Raw genomic sequence first — 22,693 nt, forward strand, 5'->3', positions numbered from 1 at the left:
CAAGAGGTAACACTGTCGTTTTTTTTTCGGGTCGAAATTTTGAGTTTCGATATCTCAGCTCTGGAAGGGTCTAGACTCTCCATTTTTGCGCTCAGGTCAAAGTCTCGCGGCCCTCTATCATAATCCAGAGTTTTGAGAAGATTGGAGAAACTTGATTTTTCGCCCGAAAACGAAAAAAAAACGTAAGGGGTAACACTGTCGTTTTTTTTCGGGTCGAAATTTTGAGTTTCGATATCTCAGCTCTGGAAGGGTCTAGAGCCTCCATTTTTTTTGCGCTCAGGTCAAAGTCTCGCGGCCCTCTATCATAATCCAGAGTTTTGAGACGATTGGAGAAACTTGATTTTTCGCCCGAAAACGAAAAAAAAACTTAAGGGGTAACACTGTCATTTTTTTTTCGGGTCGAAATTTTGAGTTTCGATATCTCAGCTCTGGAAGGTTCTAGAGCCTCCATTTTTGCACTCAGGTCAAAGTCTCACAGCCCTCTTTCATAATCCAGAGTTTGGAGAAGATTGGAGAAACTTGATTTTTCGCCCGAAAACGAAAAAAAACGTAAGGGGTAACACTGTCATTTTTTTTTTCGGGTCGAAATTTTGAGTTTCGATATCTCAGCTCTGGAAGGTTCTAGAGCCTCCATTTTTGCACTCAGGTCAAAGTCTCACAGCCCTCTTTCATAATCCAGAGTTTGGAGAAGATTGGAGAAACTTGATTTTTCGCCCGAAAACGAAAAAAAACGTAAGGGGTAACACTGTCGTTTTTTTTTCGGGTCGAAATTTTGAGTTTCGATATCTCAGCTCTGGAAGGGTCTAGAGCCTCCATTTTTGCACTCAGGTCAAAGTCTCACAGCCCTCTTTCATAATCCAGAGTTTGGAGAAGATTGGAGAAACTTGATATTTCGCCCGAAAACGAAAAAAAACGTAAGGGGTAACACTGTCGTTTTTTTTTCGGGTCGAAATTTTGAGTTTGGATATCTCAGCTCTGGAAGGGTCTAGAGCCTCCATTTTTGCACTCAGGTCAAAGTCTCGCGGCCCTCTATCATAATCACGAGTTTTGAGAAGATTGGAGAAACTTAATTTTTCGCCCGAAAATTAAAAAAAACGAAAGGGGTAACACTGTCGTTTTTTTTTTCGGGTCGAAATTTTGAGTTTCGATATCTCAGCTCTGGAAGGTTCTAGAGCCTCCATTTTTGCACTCAGGTCAAAGTCTCACAGCCCTCTTTCATAATCCAGAGTTTGGAGAAGATTGGAGAAACTTGATTTTTCGCCCGAAAACGAAAAAAAACGTAAGGGGTAACACTGTCGTTTTTTTTTCGGGTCGAAATTTGGAGTTTCGATATCTCAGCTCTGGAAGGGTCTAGAGCCTCCATTTTTGCGCTCAGGTCAAAGTCTCGCGGCCCTCTATCATAATCCAGAGTTTTGAGAAGATTGGAGAAACTTGATTTTTCGCCCGAAAACGAAAAAAAACGTAAGGGGTAACACTGTCATTTTTTTTTTCGGGTCGAAATTTGGAGTTTCGATATCTCAGCTCTGGAAGGGTCTAGAGCCTCCGTTTTTGCGCTCAGGTCAAAGTCTCGCGGCCCTCTATCATAATCCAGAGTTTTGAAAAGATTGGAGAAACTTGATTTTTCGCCCGAAAACGGAAAAAAACGTAAGGGGTAACACTGTCGTTTTTTTTTGGGGGTCGAAATTTTGAGTTTCGATATCTCAGCTCTGGAAGGGTCTAGAGCCTCCATTTTTGCGCTCAGGTCAAAGTCTCACGGCCCTCTATCATAATCCAGAGTTTTGAGAAGATTGGAGAAACTTGATTTTTCGCCCGAAAACGAAAAAAAACGTAAGGGGTAACACTGTCGTTTTTTTTTCGGGTCTAAATTTTGAGTTTCGATATCTCAGCTCTGGAAGGGTCTAGAGCCTCCATTTTTGCGCTCAGGTCAAAGTCTCGCGGCCCTCTATCATAATCCAGAGTTTTGAGACGATTGGAGAAACTTAATTTTTCGCCCGAAAACGAAAAAAAACGTAAGGGGTAACACTGTCGTTTTTTTTTCGGGTCTAAATTTTGAGTTTCGATATCTCAGCTCTGGAAGGGTCTAGAGCCTCCATTTTTGCGCTCAGGTCAAAGTCTCGCGGCCCTCTATCATAATCCAGAGTTTTGAGACGATTGGAGAAACTTAATTTTTCGCCCGAAAACGAAAAAAAACGTAAGGGGTAACACTGTCGTTTTTTTTTTCGGGTCGAAATTTGGAGTTTCGATATCTCAGCTCTGGAAGGGTCTAGAGCCTCCATTTTTGCGCTCAGGTCAAAGTCTCGCGGCCCTCTATCATAATCCAGAGTTTTGAGAAGATTGGAGAAACTTGATTTTTCGCCTGAAAACGAAAAAAAACGCAAGGGGTAACACTGTCGTTTTTTTTTCGGGTCGAAATTTTGAGTTTCGATATCTCAGCTCTGGAAGGGTCTAGAGCCTCCATTTTTGCGCTCAGGTCAAAGTCTCGCGGCCCTCTATCATAATCCAGAGTTTGGAGAAGAATGGAGAAACTTGATTTTTCGCCCGAAAACGAAAAAAAACGTAAGGGGTAACACTGTCGTTTTTTTTGGGTCGAAATTTTGAGTTTCGATATCTCAGCTCTGGAAGGGTCTAGAGCCTCCATTTTTGCACTCAGGTCAAAGTCTCACAGCCCTCTTTCATAATCCAGAGTTTGGAGAAGATTGGAGAAACTTGATTTTTCGCCCGAAAACGAAAAAAAACGTAAGGGGTAACACTGTCATTTTTTTTTTCGGGTCGAAATTTGGAGTTTCGATATCTCAGCTCTGGAAGGGTCTAGAGCCTCCGTTTTTGCGCTCAGGTCAAAGTCTCGCGGCCCTCTATCATAATCCAGAGTTTTGAAAAGATTGGAGAAACTTGATTTTTCGCCCGAAAACGGAAAAAAACGTAAGGGGTAACACTGTCGTTTTTTTTTTTTGGGTCGAAATTTTTAGTTTCGATATCTCAGCTCTGGAAGGGTCTAGAGCCTCCATTTTTGCGCTCAGGTCAAAGTCTCGCGGCCCTCTATCATAATCCAGAGTTTTGAGAAGATTGGAGAAACTTGATTTTTCGCCCGAAAACGAAAAAAAAAACGTAAGGGGTAACACTGTCGTTTTTTTTTCGGGTCGAAATTTTGAGTTTCGATATCTCAGCTCTGGAAGGGTCTAGAGCCTCCATTTTTGCGCTCAGGTCAAAGTCTCGCGGCCCTCTATCATAATCCAGAGTTTTGAGAAGATTGGAGAAACTTGATTTTTCGCCCGAAAACGAAAAAAAATGCAAGGGGTAACACTGTCGTTTTTTTTTTCGGGTCGAAATTTTGAGTTTCTATATCTCAGCTCTGGAAGGGTCTAGAGCCTCCATTTTTGCGCTCAGGTCAAAGTCTCGCGGCCCTCTATCATAATCCAGAGTTTTGAGAAGATTGGAGAAACTTGATTTTTCGCCCGAAAACGAAAAAAAACGTAAGGGGTAACACTGTCGTTTTTTTTTTCGGGTCGAAATTTTGAGTTTCGATATCTCATCTCTGGAAGGGTGTAGAGCCTCCATTTTTGCGCTCAGGTCAAAGTCTCGCGGCCCTCTATCATAATCCAGAGTTTTGAGAAGATTGGAGAAACTTGATTTTTCGCCCGAAAACGAAAAAAAACGTAAGGGGTAACACTGTCGTTTTTTTTCGGGTCGAAATTTTGAGTTTCGATATCTCAGCTCTGGAAGGGTCTAGAGCCTCCATTTTTGCACTCAGGTCAAAGTCTCACAGCCCTCTATCATAATCACAAGTTTTGAGAAGATTGGAGAAACTTAATTTTTCGCCCGAAAATTAAAAAAAACGAAAGGGGTAACACTGTCGTTTTTTTTTTCGGGTCGAAATTTTGAGTTTCGATATCTCAGCTCTGGAAGGTTCTAGAGCCTCCATTTTTGCACTCAGGTCAAAGTCTCACAGCCCTCTTTCATAATCCAGAGTTTGGAGAAGATTGGAGAAACTTGATTTTTCGCCCGAAAACGAAAAAAAACGTAAGGGGTAACACTGTCGGGTTTTTTTTCGGGTCGAAATTTTGAGTTTCGATATCTCAGCTCTGGAAGGTTCTAGAGCCTCCATTTTTGCGCTCAGGTCAAAGTCTCGCGGCCCTCTATCATAATCCAGAGTTTTGAGAAGATTGGAGAAACTTGATTTTTCGCCCGAAAACGAAAAAAAAACGTAAGGGTTAACACTGTCGGGTTTTTTTCGGGTCGAAATTTTGAGTTTCGATATCTCAGCTCTGGAAGGGTCTAGAGCCTCCATTTTTGCGCTCAGGTCAAAGTCTCGCGGCCCTCTATCATAATCCAGAGTTTTGAGAAGATTGGAGAAACTTGATTTTTCGCCCGAAAACGAAAAAAAAACGTAAGGGGTAACACTGTCGTTTTTTTTTTTCGGGTCGAAATTTTGAGTTTCGATATCTCAGCTCTGGAAGGGTCTAGAGCCTCCATTTTTGCGCTCAGGTCAAAGTCTCGCGGCCCTCTATCATAATCCAGAGTTTTAAGAAGATTGGAGAAACTTGATTTTTCGCCCGAAAACGAAAAAAAAACGTAAGGGGTAACACTGTCGTTTTTTTTTTCGGGTCGAAATTTTGAGTTTCGATATCTCAGCTCTGGAAGGGTCTAGAGCCTCCATTTTTGCGCTCAGGTCAAAGTCTCGCGGCCCTCTATCATAATCCAGAGTTTTGAGAAGATTGGAGAAACTTGATTTTTCGCCCGAAAACGAAAAAAAAACGTAAGGGGTAACACTGTCGTTTTTTTTTCGGGTCGAAATTTTGAGTTTCGATATCTCAGCTCTGGAAGGGTCTAGAGCATCCATTTTTGCGCTCAGGTCAAAGTCTCGCGGCCCTCTATCATAATCCAGAGTTTTGAGAAGATTGGAGAAATTTGATTTTTCGCCCGAAACGAAAAAAAAACGTAAGGGGTAACACTGTCGTTTTTTTTTCGGGTCGAAATTTGGAGTTTCGATATCTCAGCTCTGGAAGGTTCTAGAGCCTCCATTTTTGCACTCAGGTCAAAGTCTCACAGCCCTCTTTCATAATCCAGAGTTTGGAGAAGATTGGAGAAACTTGATTTTTCGCCCGAAAACGAAAAAAAACGTAAGGGGTAACACTGTCATTTTTTTTTTCGGGTCGAAATTTGGAGTTTCGATATCTCAGCTCTGGAAGGTTCTAGAGCCTCCATTTTTGCACTCAGGTCAAAGTCTCACAGCCCTCTTTCATAATCCAGAGTTTGGAGAAGAATGGAGAAACTTGATTTTTCGCCCGAAAACGAAAAAAAACGTAAGGGGTAACACTGTCGTTTTTTTTTTCGGGTCGAAATTTTGAGTTTCGATATCTCAGCTCTGGAAGGTTCTAGAGCCTCCATTTTTGTGCTCAGGTCAAAGTCTCGCGGCCCTCTATCATAATCCAGAGTTTTGTGAAGATTGGAGAAACTTGATTTTTCGCCCGAAAACGAAAAAAAAAACGTAAGGGGTAACAATGTCGTTTTTTTTTCGGGTCGAAATTTGGAGTTTCGATATCTCAGCTCTGGAAGGGTCTAGAGCCTCCATTTTTGCGCTCAGGTCAAAGTCTCGCGGCCCTCTATCATAATCCAGAGTTTTGAGAAGATTGGAGAAACTTGATTTTTCGCCCGGAAACGGAAAAAAAAACGTAAGGGGTAACACTGTCGTTTTTTTTTCGGGTCGAAATTTTGAGTTTCGATATCTCAGCTCTGGAAGGGTCTAGAGCCTCCATTTTTGCGCTCAGGTCAAAGTCTCGCAGCCCTCTATCATAATCCAGAGTTTTGAGAAGATTGGAGAAACTTGATTTTTCGCCCGAAAACGAAAAAAAACGTAAGGGGTAACACTGTCATTTTTTTTTTCGGGTCGAAATTTGGAGTTTCGATATCTCAGCTCTGGAAGGGTCTAGAGCCTCCGTTTTTGCGCTCAGGTCAAAGTCTCGCGGCCCTCTATCATAATCCAGAGTTTTGAGAAGATTGGAGAAACTTGATTTTTCGCCCAAAAACGAAAAAAAAACGTAAGGGGTAACACTGTCGTTTTTTTTTCGGGTCGAAATTTTGAGTTTCGATATCTCAGCTCTGGAAGGGTCTAGAGCCTCCATTTTTGCATTCACGTCAAAGTCTCACAGCCCTCTATCATAATCCAGAGTTTTGAAAAGATTGGAGAAACTTGATTTTTCACCCGAAAACGAAAAAAAACGTAAGGGGTAACACTGTCGTTTTTTTTTTTGGGTCGAAATTTTGAGTTTCGATATCTCAGCTCTGGAAGGGTCTAGAGCATACATGGGCAACATACGGCCCGGGGGCCGGATCCGGCCCGCATAGTGCTTTAATCCGGCCCCCGCGATGCACTCGCAATTTGAATGAAACACACACCGCCTTAAAAAAAAACAAAAAAAACACCGTCTTTATCTGAATTGCGATCCTGCTATTAAAAATGCCGGGAAGGCTGGTGACTTTCCAGAACTTAAATATTCCGACTGGATGTTTGACTTTGCCTTTTCTGTGGATTTAATGGGCCATTTGAATGACCTCAATAGGAAGCTGCAGGGGAAGGATGTGTTCGTGCACAAACTGTATTCCTACGTGCGAGCATTCAGAGCAAAGCTGACTCTGTTTTCCCGGCAAATGACAAACAAGAGCTTTACACATTTCCCAACTCTTGCCACAATAAAGGATGTGCCATCCCGACTCACTGTCAAATACACTACTACAATCGAGGATCTGCACACTGAGTTCAACAGGCGTTTCTCTGATTTCAGTAAAATAGAAAAAGAGATGGAGCTGGTGTCCGCCCCCTTTTCCTTTGACAGCGACCAGTTGATTGAGTTGATTGACATGCAGTGCGATCCCTCTCTCAAGGAGAAATTCACCTCGTCATCATTGGACAGGTTTTATAGTGCATTGAACGAGGGCAAGTTTCCTAACATGCGGAGGCATGCGCAAAGGATGCTAGTTTTATTCGGGTCCACGTATGTATGCGAGCAGACTTTCTCTGTAATGAACTTTAACAAGTCACGCTACAGATCACGACTAACCGATGCACACCTGTCGTCCGTGTTGCGCATCTCTACATCGAACACGACCCCAGATTTTGATGAGTTAGTAAAGAAAGGCGACCTCCTCAATTGTTCACATTGAGTTACAGAACACCGACAAAACGCTCTTCATGGTCATCTCAGTTGCATAGGATGAAATAAATTTTTCTAAAGTAGCCTATGTTTGGCTAGTTCCATCAAGTTACCCTTGATTGGTGTTATTTTTAAAACATTTTTCAGTTTCATGTTGCCATGTTTCTTATGCATGTCCCGCGTAGATGGTTATGATACAGCTAAATCAAATTTACATTTTGTGGGATGCATAGGCCTATTTCAATGTTGTCCTTTATATCGTTCAAGCAAACATATGTTTGAAGTTAATCTGCACTTAAATTGTGTTCTATTTTATAAAAGATTTGAACAAAATATGTGAAAGAAATTACAAAAAATTAATAATCACAAATGAAATCAGCTGAAAATGTTTTTTATTCTGAAGTTCTCCCTCTGGTGGTATATAGCCTCAATAAAATTTGATAATTCCAAGCCAGATTGCCTGAAGTCTGTATCAGTATGCTAATAAATTTGCACAAACATATATTTGCAGTTTTGTTATTAGTTTTCTATCTTGAATAGCTACAGCTGGTATGAATGACAGTTGAACAATATGCTGGGTAGTGTAGGAAATGAATGCTTAAAAGTAAATCCAGTTAGTAGCTGTAAATAACTGTAGAGACATATTCGTATACAAAAATTGTATACTTGCATTGAATTAATTTGTATCAATTAAATCATTTAACTATGTTCAATGGGCTCTATGCACGGCGGTATTTCCGGTGAAGGATTAAGGATGCTCGATAACTTCCGCCGATCATAGAGTCCAATGCAATACCGAGAATTTATATTGAATTTTATACTCCATGGTTATACTAATGAATCTTTAGTCACAAAAACAGATAAAACAGACACCCCTCGTTGTGTTTATGCTTCTTTTTAAAATTATATTAAATAAACATAACTATATATAAAATTACATCTAAACGTGTACGTTTCGTTTCAAAGACGGGAGGACAGTAAATATTGAAGACTCTGCCATAATCCCGTTTTCTCCGGTTTTCCTCCGCTTTAATCTACACAACCGGAAATGGACGAGCATCCTTACGTCAAATGCGGAACTTATGCGTGCATATAGCCCATTGCAATTGTCCAAAGGGTGGCCCTCGGGTTACTTTGCCAAAGTAACTGTGGCCCTCAGACTAAAACTGTTGCCCACCCCTGGTCTAGAGCCTCCATTTTTGCGCTCAGGTCAAAGTCTCACGGCCCTCTATCATAATCCAGAGTTTTGAGAAGATTGGAGAAACTTGATTTGTCGCCCGAAAACGAAAAAAAACGTAAGGGGTAACACTGTCGTTTTTTTTTCGGGTCTAAATTTTGAGTTTCGATATCTCAGCTCTGGAAGGGTCTAGAGCCTCCATTTTTGCGCTCAGGTCAAAGTCTCGCGGCCCTCTATCATAATCCAGAGTTTTGAGACGATTGGAGAAACTTAATTTTTCGCCCGAAAACGAAAAAAAACGTAAGGGGTAACACTGTCGTTTTTTTTTCGGGTCGAAATTTTGAGTTTCGATATCTCAGCTCTGGAAGGGTCTAGAGCCTCCGTTTTTGCGCTCAGGTCAAAGTCTCGCGGCCCTCTATCATAATCCAGAGTTTTGAGAAGATTGGAGAAACTTGATTTTTCGCCTGAAAACGAAAAAAAACGCAAGGGGTAACACTGTCGTTTTTTTTTCGGGTCGAAATTTTGAGTTTCGATATCTCAGCTCTGGAAGGGTCTAGAGCCTCCATTTTTGCGCTCAGGTCAAAGTCTCGCGGCCCTCTATCATAATCCAGAGTTTTGAGAAGATTGGAGAAACTTGATTTTTCGCCTGAAAACGAAAAAAAACGTAAGGGGTAACACTGTCGTTTTTTTTTCGGGTCGAAATTTTGAGTTTCGATATCTCAGCTCTGGAAGGGTCTAGAGCCTCCATTTTTGCGCTCAGGTCAAAGTCTCGCGGCCCTCTATCATAATCCAGAGTTTTGAGAAGATTGGAGAAACTTGATTTTTCGCCCGAAAACGAAAAAAAACGTAAGGGGTAACACTGTCGTTTTTTTTTTCGGGTCGAAATTTTGAGTTTCGATATCTCAGCTCTGGAAGGGTCTAGAGCCTCCATTTTTGCACTCAGGTCAAAGTCTCGCGGCCCTCTATCATAATCCAGAGTTTTGAGAAGATTGGAGAAACTTGATTTTTCGCCCGAAAACGAAAAAAAACGTAAGGGGTAACACTGTCGTTTTTTTTCGGGTCGAAATTTTGAGTTTCGATATCTCAGCTCTGGAAGGGTCTAGAGCCTCCATTTTTGCACTCAGGTCAAAGTCTCACAGCCCTCTATCATAATCACGAGTTTTGAGAAGATTGGAGAAACTTAATTTTTCGCCCGAAAATTAAAAAAAACGAAAGGGGTAACACTGTCGTTTTTTTTTCGGGTCGAAATTTTGAGTTTCGATATCTCAGCTCTGGAAGGTTCTAGAGCCTCCATTTTTGCACTCAGGTCAAAGTCTCACAGCCCTCTTTCATAATCCAGAGTTTGGAGAAGATTGGAGAAACTTGATTTTTCGCCCGAAAACGAAAAAAACGCAAGGGGTAACACTGTCGTTTTTTTTTTCGGGTCGAAATTTTGAGTTTCGATATCTCAGCTCTGGAAGGTTCTAGAGCCTCCATTTTTGCGCTCAGGTCAAAGTCTCGCGGCCCTCTATCATAATCCAGAGTTTTGAGAAGATTGGAGAAACTTGATTTTTCGCCCGAAAACGAAAAAAAAACGTAAGGGGTAAGACTGTCGTTTTTTTTTCGGGTCGAAATTTTGAGTTTCGATATCTCAGCTCTGGAAGGGTCTAGAGCCTCCGTTTTTGCGCTCAGGTCAAAGTCTCGCAGCCCTCTATCATAATCCAGAGTTTTGAGAAGATTGGAGAAACTTGATTTTTCGCCCGAAAACGAAAAAAAACGTAAGGGGTAACACTGTCATTTTTTTTTTCGGGTCGAAATTTGGAGTTTCGATATCTCAGCTCTGGAAGGGTCTAGAGCCTCCGTTTTTGCGCTCAGGTCAAAGTCTCGCGGCCCTCTATCATAATCCAGAGTTTTGAGAAGATTGGAGAAACTTGATTTTTCGCCCAAAAACGAAAAAAAACGTAAGGGGTAACACTGTCGTTTTTTTTTCGGGTCGAAATTTTGAGTTTCGATATCTCAGCTCTGGAAGGGTCTAGAGCCTCCATTTTTGCGCTCAGGTCAAAGTCTCACAGCCCTCTATCATAATCCAGAGTTTTGAGAAGATTGGAGAAACTTGATTTTTCGCCCGAAAACGAAAAAAAACGTAAGGGGTAACACTGTCGTTTTTTTTCGGGTCGAAACTTTGAGTTTCGATATCTCAGCTCTGGAAGGGTCTAGAGCCTCCATTTTTGCGCTCAGGTCAAAGTCTCGCGGCCCTCTATCATAATCCAGAGTTTTGAAAAGATTAGAGAAACTTGATTTTTCGCCCGAAAACGAAAAAAAACGTAAGGGGTAACACTGTCGTTTTTTTTTCGGGTCGAAATTTTGAGTTTCGATATCTCAGCTCTGGAAGGGTCTAGAGCCTCCATTTTTGCGCTCAGGTCAAAGTCTCGCGGCCCTCTATCATAATCCAGAGTTTTGAAAAGATTGGAGAAACTTGATTTTTCGCCCGAAAACGAAAAAAAAAAAACGTAAGGGGTAACACTGTCGTTTTTTTTTTCGGGTCGAAATTTTGAGTTTCGATATCTCAGCTCTGGAAGGGTCTAGACCCTCCATTTTTGCGCTCAGGTCAAAGTCTCGCGGCCCTCTATCATAATACAGAGTTTTGAAAAGATTGGAGAAACTTGATTTTTCGCCCGAAAACGAAAAAAAAAAGTAAGGGGTAACACTGTCGTTTTTTTTTCGGGTCGAAATTTTGAGTTTCGATATCTCAGCTCTGGAAGGGTCTAGACCCTCCATTTTTGCGCTCAGGTCAAAGTCTCACGGCCCTCTATCATAATCCAGAGTTTTGAGAAGATTGGAGAAACTTGATTTTTCGCCAGAAAACGAAAAAAAAACGTAAGGGGTAACACTGTCGGTTTTTTTTTCGGGTCGAAATTTTGAGTGTCGATATCTCAGCTCTGGAAGGGTCTAGAGCCTCCATTTTTGCGCTCAGGTCAAAGTCTCGCGGCCCTCTATCATTATCCAGAGTTTTGAAAAGATTGGAGAAACTTGATTTTTCGCCCGAAAACGAAAAAAAACGTAAGGGGTAACACTGTCGTTTTTTTTTCGGGTCGAAATTTTGAGTTTCGATATGTCAGCTCTGGAAGGGTCTAGAGCCTCCATTTTTGCACTCAGGTCAAAGTCTCGCGGCCCTCTATCATAATCCAGAGTTTTGAGAAGATTGGAGAAACTTGATTTTTCGCCCGAAAACGAAAAAAAACGTAAGGGGTAACACTGTCGTTTTTTTTCGGGTCGAAATTTTGAGTTTCAATATCTCAGCTCTGGAAGGGTCTAGAGCCTCCATTTTTGCGCTCAGGTCAAAGTCTCGCGGCCCTCTATCATAATCCAGAGTTTTGAGAAGATTGGAGAAACTTGATTTTTCGCCCGAAAACGAAAAAAAAACGTAAGGGGTAACACTGTCATTTTTTTTTTCGGGTCGAAATTTGGAGTTTCGATATCTCAGCTCTGGAAGGGTCTAGAGCCTCCATTTTTGCGCTCAGGTCAAAGTCTCGCGGCCCTCTATCATAATCCAGAGTTTTGAGAAGATTGGAGAAACTTGATTTTTCGCCCAAAAACGAAAAAAAACGTAAGGGGTAACACTGTCGTTTTTTTTTTCGGGTCGAAATTTTGAGTTTCGATATCTCAGCTCTGGAAGGGTCTAGAGCCTCCATTTTTGCGCTCAGGTCAAAGTCTCGCGGCCCTCTATCATAATCCAGAGTTTTGAGAAGATTGGAGAAACTTGATTTTTCGCCCGAAAATGAAAAAAAAACGTAAGGGGTAACACTGTCGGTTTTTTTTCGGGTCGAAATTTTGAGTTTCGATATCTCAGCTCTGGAAGGGTCTAGAGCCTCCATTTTTGCGCTCAGGTCAAAGTCTCGCGGCCCTCTATCATAATCCAGAGTTTTGAGAAGATTGGAGAAACTTGATTTTTCGCCCGAAAACGAAAAAAAAACGTAAGGGGTAACACTGTCATTTTTTTTTTCGGGTCGAAATTTGGAGTTTCGATATCTCAGCTCTGGAAGGGTCTAGAGCCTCCATTTTTGCGCTCAGGTCAAAGTCTCGCGGCCCTCTATCATAATCCAGAGTTTTGAGAAGATTGGAGAAACTTGATTTTTCGCCCAAAAACGAAAAAAAACGTAAGGGGTAACACTGTCGTTTTTTTTTTCGGGTCGAAATTTTGAGTTTCGATATCTCAGCTCTGGAAGGGTCTAGAGCCTCCATTTTTGCGCTCAGGTCAAAGTCTCGCGGCCCTCTATCATAATCCAGAGTTTTGAGAAGATTGGAGAAACTTGATTTTTCGCCCGAAAATGAAAAAAAACGTAAGGGGTAACACTGTCGTTTTTTTTTCGGGTCGAAATTTTGAGTTTCGATATCTCAGCTCTGGAAGGGTCTAGAGCCTCCATTTTTGCGCTCAGGTCAAAGTCTCGCGGCCCTCTATCATAATCCAGAGTTTTGAGACGATTGGAGAAACGTAATTTTTCGCCCGAAAACGAAAAAAAACGTAAGGGGTAACACTGTCGTTTTTTTTTCGGGTCGAAATTTTGAGTTTCGATATCTCAGCTCTGGAAGGGTCTAGAGCCTCCGTTTTTGCGCTCAGGTCAAAGTCTCGCGGCCCTCTATCATAATCCAGAGTTTTGAGAAGATTGGAGAAACTTGATTTTTCGCCCGAAAACGAAAAAAAACGTAAGGGGTAACACTGTCGTTTTTTTTTCGGGTCGAAATTTTGAGTTTCGATATCTCAGCTCTGGAAGGGTCTAGAGCCTCCATTTTTGCGCTCAGGTCAAAGTCTCGCGGCCCTCTATCATAATCCAGAGTTTTGAAAAGATTGGAGAAACTTGATTTTTCGCCCGAAAACGAAAAAAAAACGTAAGGGGTAACACTGTGGTTTTTTTTTCGGGTCGAAATTTTGAGTTTCGATATCTCAGCTCTGGAAGGGTCTAGAGCCTCCGTTTTTGCGCTCAGGTCAAAGTCTCGCGGCCCTCTATCATAATCCAGAGTTTTGAGAAGATTGGAGAAACTTGATTTTTCGCCCAAAAACAAAAAAACCGTAAGGGGTAACACTGTCGTTTTTTGTTTCGGGTCGAAATTTTGAGTTTCGATATCTCAGCTCTGGAAGGGTCTAGAGCCTCCATTTTTGCACTCAGGTCAAAGTCTCGCGGCCCTCTATCATAATCCAGAGTTTTGAAAAGATTGGAGAAACTTGATTTTTCGCCCGAAAACGAAAAAAAACGTAAGGGGTAACACTGTCGTTTTTTTTTCGGGTCGAAATTTTGAGTTTCGATATCTCAGCTCTGGAAGGGTCTAGAGCCTCCATTTTTGCGCTCAGGTCAAAGTCTCGCGGCCCTCTATCATAATCCAGAGTTTTGAAAAGATTGGAGAAACTTGATTTTTCGCCCGAAAACGAAAAAAAAACGTAAGGGGTAACACTGTAGTTTTTTTTTTCGGGTCGAAATTTTGAGTTTCGATATCTCAGCTCTGGAAGGGTCTAGAGCCTCCATTTTTGCGCTCAGGTCAAAGTCTCGCGGCCCTCTATCATAATCCAGAGTTTTGAAAAGATTGGAGAAACTTGATTTTTCGCCCGAAAACGAAAAAAAAACGTAAGGGGTAAGTAACACTGTCGTTTTTTTTTTGGGTCGAAATTTTGAGTTTCGATATCTCAGCTCTGGAAGGGTCTAGAGCCTCCATTTTTGCGCTCAGGTCAAAGTCTCACGGCCCTCTATCATAATCCAGAGTTTTGAGAAGATTGGAGAAACTTGATTTTTCGCCCGAAAACGAAAAAAAAACGTAAGGGGTAACACTGTCGTTTTTTTTTCGGGTCGAAATTTTGAGATTCGATATCTCAGCTCTGGAAGGGTCTAGAGCCTCCATTTTTGCGCTCAGGTCAAAGTCTCGCGGCCCTCTATCATAATCCAGAGTTTTGAAAAGATTGGAGAAACTTGATTTTTGGCCCGAAAACGAAAAAAAAAAACGTAAGGGGTAACACTGTCGTTTTTTTTTCAGGTCGAAATTTTGAGTTTCGATATCTCAGCTCTGGAAGGGTCTAGAGCCTCCATTTTTGCGCTCAGGTCAAAGTCTCGCGGCCCTCTATCATAATCCAGAGTTTTGAAAAGATTAGAGAAACTTGATTTTTCGCCCGAAAACGAAAAAAAACGTAAGGGGTAACACTGTCGTTTTTTTTTCGGGTCGAAATTTTGAGTTTCGATATCTCAGCTCTGGAAGGGTCTAGAGCCTCCATTTTTGCGCTCAGGTCAAAGTCTCGCGGCCCTCTATCATAATCCAGAGTTTTGAAAAGATTGGAGAAACTTGATTTTTCGCCCGAAAACGAAAAAAAAAAACGTAAGGGGTAACACTGTCGTTTTTTTTTTCGGGTCGAAATTTTGAGTTTCGATATCTCAGCTCTGGAAGGGTCTAGAGCCTCCATTTTTGCGCTCAGGTCAAAGTCTCACGGCCCTCTATCATAATCCAGAGTTTTGAGAAGATTGGAGAAACTTGATTTTTCGCCCGAAAACGAAAAAAAAACGTAAGGGGTAACACTGTCGTTTTTTTTTCGGGTCGAAATTTTGAGTTTCGATATCTCAGCTCTGGAAGGGTCTAGAGCCTCCATTTTTGCGCTCAGGTCAAAGTCTCGCGGCCCTCTATCATAATACAGAGTTTTGAAAAGATTGGAGAAACTTGATTTTTCGCCCGAAAACGAAAAAAAAAAAGTAAGGGGTAACACTGTCGTTTTTTTTTCGGGTCGAAATTTTGAGTTTCGATATCTCAGCTCTGGAAGGGTCTAGACCCTCCATTTTTGCGCTCAGGTCAAAGTCTCACGGCCCTCTATCATAATCCAGAGTTTTGAGAAGATTGGAGAAACTTGATTTTTCGCCAGAAAACGAAAAAAAAACGTAAGGGGTAACACTGTCGTTTTTTTTTTCGGGTCGAAATTTTGAGTGTCGATATCTCAGCTCTGGAAGGGTCTAGAGCCTCCATTTTTGCGCTCAGGTCAAAGTCTCGCGGCCCTCTATCATTATCCAGAGTTTTGAAAAGATTGGAGAAACTTGATTTTTCGCCCGAAAACGAAAAAAAACGTAAGGGGTAACACTGTCGTTTTTTTTTCGGGTCGAAATTTTGAGTTTCGATATGTCAGCTCTGGAAGGGTCTAGAGCCTCCATTTTTGCACTCAGGTCAAAGTCTCGCGGCCCTCTATCATAATCCAGAGTTTTGAGAAGATTGGAGAAACTTGATTTTTCGCCCGAAAACGAAAAAAAACGTAAGGGGTAACACTGTCGTTTTTTTTCGGGTCGAAATTTTGAGTTTCGATATCTCAGCTCTGGAAGGGTCTAGAGCCTCCATTTTTGCGCTCAGGTCAAAGTCTCGCGGCCCTCTATCATAATCCAGAGTTTTGAGAAGATTGGAGAAACTTGATTTTTCGCCCGAAAACGAAAAAAAAACGTAAGGGGTAACACTGTCATTTTTTTTTCGGGTCGAAATTTGGAGTTTCGATATCTCAGCTCTGGAAGGGTCTAGAGCCTCCATTTTTGCGCTCAGGTCAAAGTCTCGCGGCCCTCTATCATAATCCAGAGTTTTGAGAAGATTGGAGAAACTTGATTTTTCGCCCAAAAACAAAAAAACCGTAAGGGGTAACACTGTCGTTTTTTTTTTCGGGTCGAAATTTTGAGTTTCGATATCTCAGCTCTGGAAGGGTCTAGAGCCTCCATTTTTGCACTCAGGTCAAAGTCTCGCGGCCCTCTATCATAATCCAGAGTTTTGAAAAGATTGGAGAAACTTGATTTTTCGCCCGAAAACGAAAAAAAACGTAAGGGGTAACACTGTCGTTTTTTTTTTCGGGTCGAAATTTTGAGTTTCGATATCTCAGCTCTGGAAGGGTCTAGAGCCTCCATTTTTGCGCTCAGGTCAAAGTCTCGCGGCCCTCTATCATAATCCAGAGTTTTGAAAAGATTGGAGAAACTTGATTTTTCGCCCGAAAACGAAAAAAAACGTAAGGGGTAACACTGTAGTTTTTTTTTTCGGGTCGAAATTTTGAGTTTCGATATCTCAGCTCTGGAAGGGTCTAGAGCCTCCATTTTTGCGCTCAGGTCAAAGTCTCGCGGCCCTCTATCATAATCCAGAGTTTTGAAAAGATTGGAGAAACTTGACTTTTCGCCCGAAAACGAAAAAAAACGTAAGGGGTAAGTAACACTGTCGTTTTTTTTTTGGGTCGAAATTTTGAGTTTCGATATCTCAGCTCTGGAAGGGTCTAGAGCCTCCATTTTTGCGCTCAGGTCAAAGTCTCACGGCCCTCTATCATAATCCAGAGTTTTGAGAAGATTGGAGAAACTTGATTTTTCGCCCGAAAACGAAAAAAAACGTAACGGGTAACACTGTCGTTTTTTTTTCGGGTCGAAATTTTGAGTTTCGATATCTCAGCTCTGGAAGGGTCTAGAGCCTCCATTTTTGCGCTCAGGTCAAAGTCTCGCGGCCCTCTATCATAATCCAGAGTTTTGAAAAGATTGGAGAAACTTGATTTTTCGCCCGAAAACGAAAAAAAAAAAACGTAAGGGGTAACACTGTCGTTTTTTTTTCAGGTCGAAATTTTGAGTTTCGATATCTCAGCTCTGGAAGGGTCTAGAGCCTCCATTTTTGCGCTCAGGTCAAAGTCTCGCGGCCCTCTATCATAATCCAGAGTTTTGAAAAGATTGGAGAAACTTGATTTTTCGCCCGAAAACGAAAAAAAAAACGTAAGGGGTGTTACGTACCCTCAAACAAGTTTGTTTGAAAGGGGCAACATTGAGGTTGTGATCAGGAGATGGTGCACGTTATAATGGCAAGAGACGACCCATACTCAGAGTTGTGAAAATATAATGTATGATTTATTTGACAAATGATATTTTTAATGCAAAGATAAATAAATATAATAATAATAATAGAGTATAAGGACGTAAAGTGAAGCCGAATAAAAGAAAGGAACAAAACAAACACCAATTAACTAAACCCCAACCTCTTAGCTCACTAATAACAAAAAGAAAATAAAAGACAAAGATCTTCAGCGCAAAGCGCCCTCTCTACCTACACTAACTAATAACAAAACATACAAAAGTGGCATTCACTCTCTTACCTGGTGTAGTATACATCGAGTTTACTAGGTGTTGTTTTATGTACGTCACGTGACATTTTACCTGTCCAAATTACTCTTGGTAACCTCAAAACACGCCATCAAAGGCAGAACACGTTACAATTAGTAACCACAAAACACGCCATCAAGGCAGAACACGTTACAAGTGGTAACCTCAAAACACGCCATCAAGGCAGAACAAAACAAAACCGAGTAATGTCTGTAACAGAAAAATAACGTACATACAAGCGGCAATCAACACACAGAAAGAAACAAAAGCTGTCTTGCGTTCTTCTCCCGCTTCCCTTTAAACTCGAAGGTTGAACTTGATAGGCCACGGGAGGGAGATGACGTCATGATGTAAATGAAGATTGACATCGCTCTCAACCAACAGCGGACAAGAGATGACGCAAACCTAAGAATAGGATAGTGGTAGAAGAGAGAGAAGAGAAATAGAAACCAAAAGAAAAACATACGACCACAGGGACGTAACAGGGGTAACACTGTCGTTTTTTTTTCGGGTCGAAATTTTGAGTTTCGATATCTCAGCTCTGGAAGGGTCTAGAGCCTCCATTTTTGCGCTCAGGTCAAAGTCTCACAGCCCTCTATCATAATCACGAGTTTTGAGAAGATTGGAGAAACTTAATTTTTTGCCCGAAAATGAAAAAAAACGAAAGGGGTAACACTGTCGTTTTTTTTTCGGGTCGAAATTTTGAATTTCGATATCTCAGCTCTGGAAGGGTCTAGAGCCTCCATTTTTGCTCTCAGGTCAAAGTCTCACAGCCCTCTATCATAATCCAGAGTTTTGAGAAGATTGGATAAACTTAATTTTTCGCCCAAAAATGAAAAAAAAACAAAAGGGGTTACACTGTCGTTTTTTTTTTTCGGGTCGAAATTTTGAGTTTCGATATCTTAGCTCTGGAAGGGTCTAGATCATCCATTTTTGCTCTCAGGTCAAAGTCTCACGGCCCTCTATCATAATCCAGAGTTTTGAGAAGATTGGAGAAACTTAATTTTTCACCCGAAAACGAAAAAAAACGAAAGGGGTAACACTGTCGTTTTTTTTTTTGGGTCGAAATTTTGAATTTTGATATCTCAGCTCTGGAAGGGTCTAGATCCTCCATTTTTGCACTCAGGTCAAAGTCTCACAGCCCTCTATCATAATCCAGAGTTTTGATAAGATTGGAGAAACTTAATTTTTCGCCCGAAAACGAAAAAAAACGAAAGGGGTAACACTGTCTTTTTTTTTTTTCGGGTCGAAATTTTGAATTTTGATATCTCATGCTCTGGAAGGGTCTAGAGCCTCCATTGTTGCACTCAGGTCTATGTCTCATGGCCCTCTATCAGAATCCAGAGTTTTGAGAAGATTGGGGAAACTTAATTTTTTTTTATTCCAGAAGATCAGAGAAACTCAAAATTTCGACCAAAAAAAAACAACAAAAAAAAACGACAGTGTTACCCCTGTCGTTTTTTTTTTTGTGCGAACAAATAAGTTTCTCCAATCTTCTTGAAACTCTGGATTCTGATAGAGGGCCATGGGACTTAGACCTGAGTGCAAAAATGGAGGCTCTAGACCCTTCCAGAGCTGAGATACTGAGATATTTATATTGGCATAAATGCTACGTGGTATCTCAATATCTCAGCTCTGGAAGGGTCTAAGAGCCTCAATTTTTGCACTCAGGTCTAAGTCCCATGGCCCTCTATCAGAATCCAGAGTTTCAAGAAGATTGAAATCATTTGCGAAAATGGAGGCTCTAGACCATTGATCATCAATTGCCAAGCCGTTCGATCCGGCCCGCGACTGGATTCCAAAATTGTGAGGATCAAAGAGAAAATATGAAGAGTTTGGTTCCAAAACGCGATAAACGCCATTTAAAAAAAAAAAATTAGTTACTGCAAAAATCTGACTTTTCAATACCGACCAAATACAAAACAATGTTTAATTTTACGTAAAATGCGATATCCGCCGTGTTATTATGTAAAGTTTTCTCCCTTTCTTTCCAAAACGCGACAAATGCCAGTCTCCCTTTTCTGCAAAATGCAACATATCCGCTTGCCCAATCACAACGGGTATAATAAAAGTAACCTAAGTTACCTAACCTAACCTAAGGTTTATATTTTTTTTTAAATATTCAGCAAAAAAGTTGAAATCCCTGTGGTCACAGCTTTTATGTGTCAACACTGTCTTCAAAGATGATTTTAATCAAAAATTTTGAAATAAAAGTTGGTATTTTGGTTTAGTTTAATGGCAGCTGGCAACTCATAGACATATACACCAGACCTCACCTTGGCTACGGCAGTTCATTGGAACGAATGTGTCAATAGAGCCACCATCTTAAACCACTTTAATGCATCAGCGTCAATGTAGACACAGGTCTAACGGAAATAAAATCACCATAAATCATCATGAATGCGATTTTTCTCATTTTTTTGGTTTGTTACAAGGGTCAGACATGTATTTATCATTGATTCCAGAAAAAAAATTATAATAAACATTCTTCCTAGTTCAGATTTCATCCGTGAACATCATACGATGCACAAAAGTCCGCCACCATCAATGAATTCGAAGTAAAGGCAGAGATAGCAGCTACTTCAGTTGGACTCTCTGATACTGCTCTGGCCTGGTTTTCATCATACCTCACGGATAGAACAGAGTATGTATCCTTGGGTGCTGCTAAATCGGACACACACTCTGTCACTTGTGGTGTCCCTCAAGGTTCAGTCCTTGGCCCCACCCTCTTCACACTTTACATGCTCCCCCTTGGTCATGTCATCAGCCGGCATGGATTATCTTTCCACTGCCATGCTGATGACACTCAAGTTTACATTAGAACAAATCCTAATCCCTCTGAAGCCCTTTCCACACTTCAAACCTGCCTGGAGGAGGTAAAGACGTGGATGGCGGCTAATTTTCTGCAACTCAACAACTTAAAAACGGAAGCTATTCTTGTTGGCACTCCGCATCAGACCCGGTCGTCCACCATCACCAGCATCACCTTCTCTGGTCATGATATCCACCTCTCACCCTCAGTCACAAACCTTGGTGTTAGAATGGACCCTCACCTGACCTTTGAGGCCCACATTAATCATCTATGTAAAACCTATTTCTTTCACCTAAGGAACATTGCAAAACTTCGCCCAATGCTGACTTTCCCTGATGCAGAAAAACTTGTCCATGCCTTTGTTTTCTTCCAGGCTGGACTATTGCAATGCACTACTAATCAGGATCCCAAGCAAGAACATCAAGCAACTGCAGTACATACAGAACCGTGGGGCTAGGATCCTGATGGGCTTGCAGAAGTACCACCACATCACACCCCTCCTTAAATCGCTCCATTGGCTTCCTGTCCAGTACAGGATTGAATACAAAGTTTCCCTTCTGTCACATCAGTGCCTCCATGGCACTGCACCACCATATCTCAAACAACTCATCACCCCCCTTTCCTCATCTCGTGAACTCCGCTCTGGACAGGCCGATCTCCTTCAGCCTGTGAGGACACGGCTTCGTACTATGGGTGATCGAGCTTTCTGTTCAGTCGCACCTGCTCTCTGGAATGCTCTCCCTGTCCAACTAAGGGTCCCTCAGACTGTTGACTCTTTTAAAAAAAGGCCTTAAAACCCATCTTTTTAGAAAAGCCTTCTATGGCTAACAGTGCTTTTATTTCATTTATTTTTGTTATGATGTGGATGGAGATGAACCCAAACTCAGACGGTGTACAATTAACTCAGGGTTTATCAGGACAAAATAGGAAAACAAAGCCCATGAGGGGGCAAAACAAGACTCTGACAAGGACTAGGAGACTGTCTAGACAAGGTACTGACAAAACACTACTAGATAAACGACTGACACGGGCAATTGATTAACAGGACAAATACTCTTGACAGGTACTCACAAACTTGAGACAGCTTAACATTTGGCAACAGTTGGCAATGAACCGACACAAGACAGCAAACACAAGGGGGTTATAAAGGGAACACTAATGACAAGGACAGGTGAGACTGACTAGACAATAATGACGAGACGAGGATAACAAGGGGGCGGAGTAAAGAAACGAGACAACACAAGCACATGGCCCAAACAGGCCATGCGCTTGCACACAAAACATGATTCTGTCATGATCCTGCCTCATGACTAGAGAAAATCAAAGACAAGAAGGCAGAATCATGACAATTTTATCTTTTTTTTTTAATGTTCCTGTTTTTTCATGTTTAGCACTTTGAGGTCATTAAATTGATGTAAAGTGCGTTACAAATAAAATATATTATTATTATTATTAACTAAATTTTTCCAATTCAATGAACTTAAAATTTTAAGGCAACCTGGTTACTTATTTTTTTTAAACCAACAATATTTTTTTTATGTCTGTGCTACAATTGGACGACCTGGAGGATATATGAGTCTCTTATGAATTTTAGGAAGAGTGTAAAAGACAGGTCTAATCTCCGAAAAAGTACTGTCTGATGATCAGATTTCAGTTTTATCTAAAGGATTGTCATTTGTGCCTAATGTTTTTGGCTTGTGGCCTGTTTATTTAATTAGTTTCTTTTATTATTGATGATTTATCCATGTTATATTGTGAAAAACACTATTGTCTGTCAATATAAGGCTTGCAGGCTTTCTAACAGCAAACACTCCGAATAAAGTGAGATGATCTGCTGATGATCCTGAAAGGCTTGTTGAATGAGTGTTGATAGTCTGAGGATCATCAATATTAACAGATCTGCTGAAAACACTCTTTATTTCATGACAATAGTTCCTGTTTTCACCTCATTTATTATGCTGATGTCTTCACATCTCCTGACACTTAAAGCTCATTTAAATTCATCAATCTCGTGCTCTCTGAGAGATCAAAAATAAGAGCTTCATCCCATGAACTGCTCGTTGAACAAAGAAAAAGCATTGATTTGTACCAGGACAATAAAGAGGGCTCAAACATCTTTTTAGTTATGAGAGTCTCAGTCTGCATTACATTATCAATGGTGTTTTAGGATGCCAAACAATTATTATAATAATGTAATAATTATTTATACAATTATTCCTATGACGTACAATCCATATAGCCTGCTACATTATCGAAAATGTAAGAAAGTGTTTTTTTTTTCTTCCCCTCGCTTGGGCCCCGAGTGCGCATGGCGAACCTGCAATGAATACATTTGATCAGACCGGCCCTCGAAACACTACCGGGCCACCTCAGCAGACTGATAGTTTTTGTTGGTTAATATAAGTAGCCTGTTTATTTCTGTTAATGCTTTCAACTGTTTTTCTTAACATTA

General features: G+C 41.1%; 1 protein-coding gene across 1 annotated transcript; it reads left to right on the plus strand.

The window, feature by feature from the left end:
• The first annotated feature begins 6,501 nt into the window (after positions 1-6,501).
• On the plus strand, positions 6,502-7,158 carry LOC148981858 (general transcription factor II-I repeat domain-containing protein 2B-like). The gene has a single exon (XM_089127469.1). It carries the CDS (start codon positions 6,502-6,504, stop codon positions 7,156-7,158), a length of 657 nt encoding a protein of 218 aa, XP_088983595.1.
• The last annotated feature ends 15,535 nt before the right edge of the window (positions 7,159-22,693 follow it).

The sequence above is a fragment of the Pimephales promelas genome, chromosome 3, assembly GCF_988280905.1.
Source record: "Pimephales promelas chromosome 3, fPimPro1.hap1.1, whole genome shotgun sequence".
NCBI classification, from domain to species: Eukaryota; Metazoa; Chordata; class Actinopteri; order Cypriniformes; family Leuciscidae; genus Pimephales; species Pimephales promelas.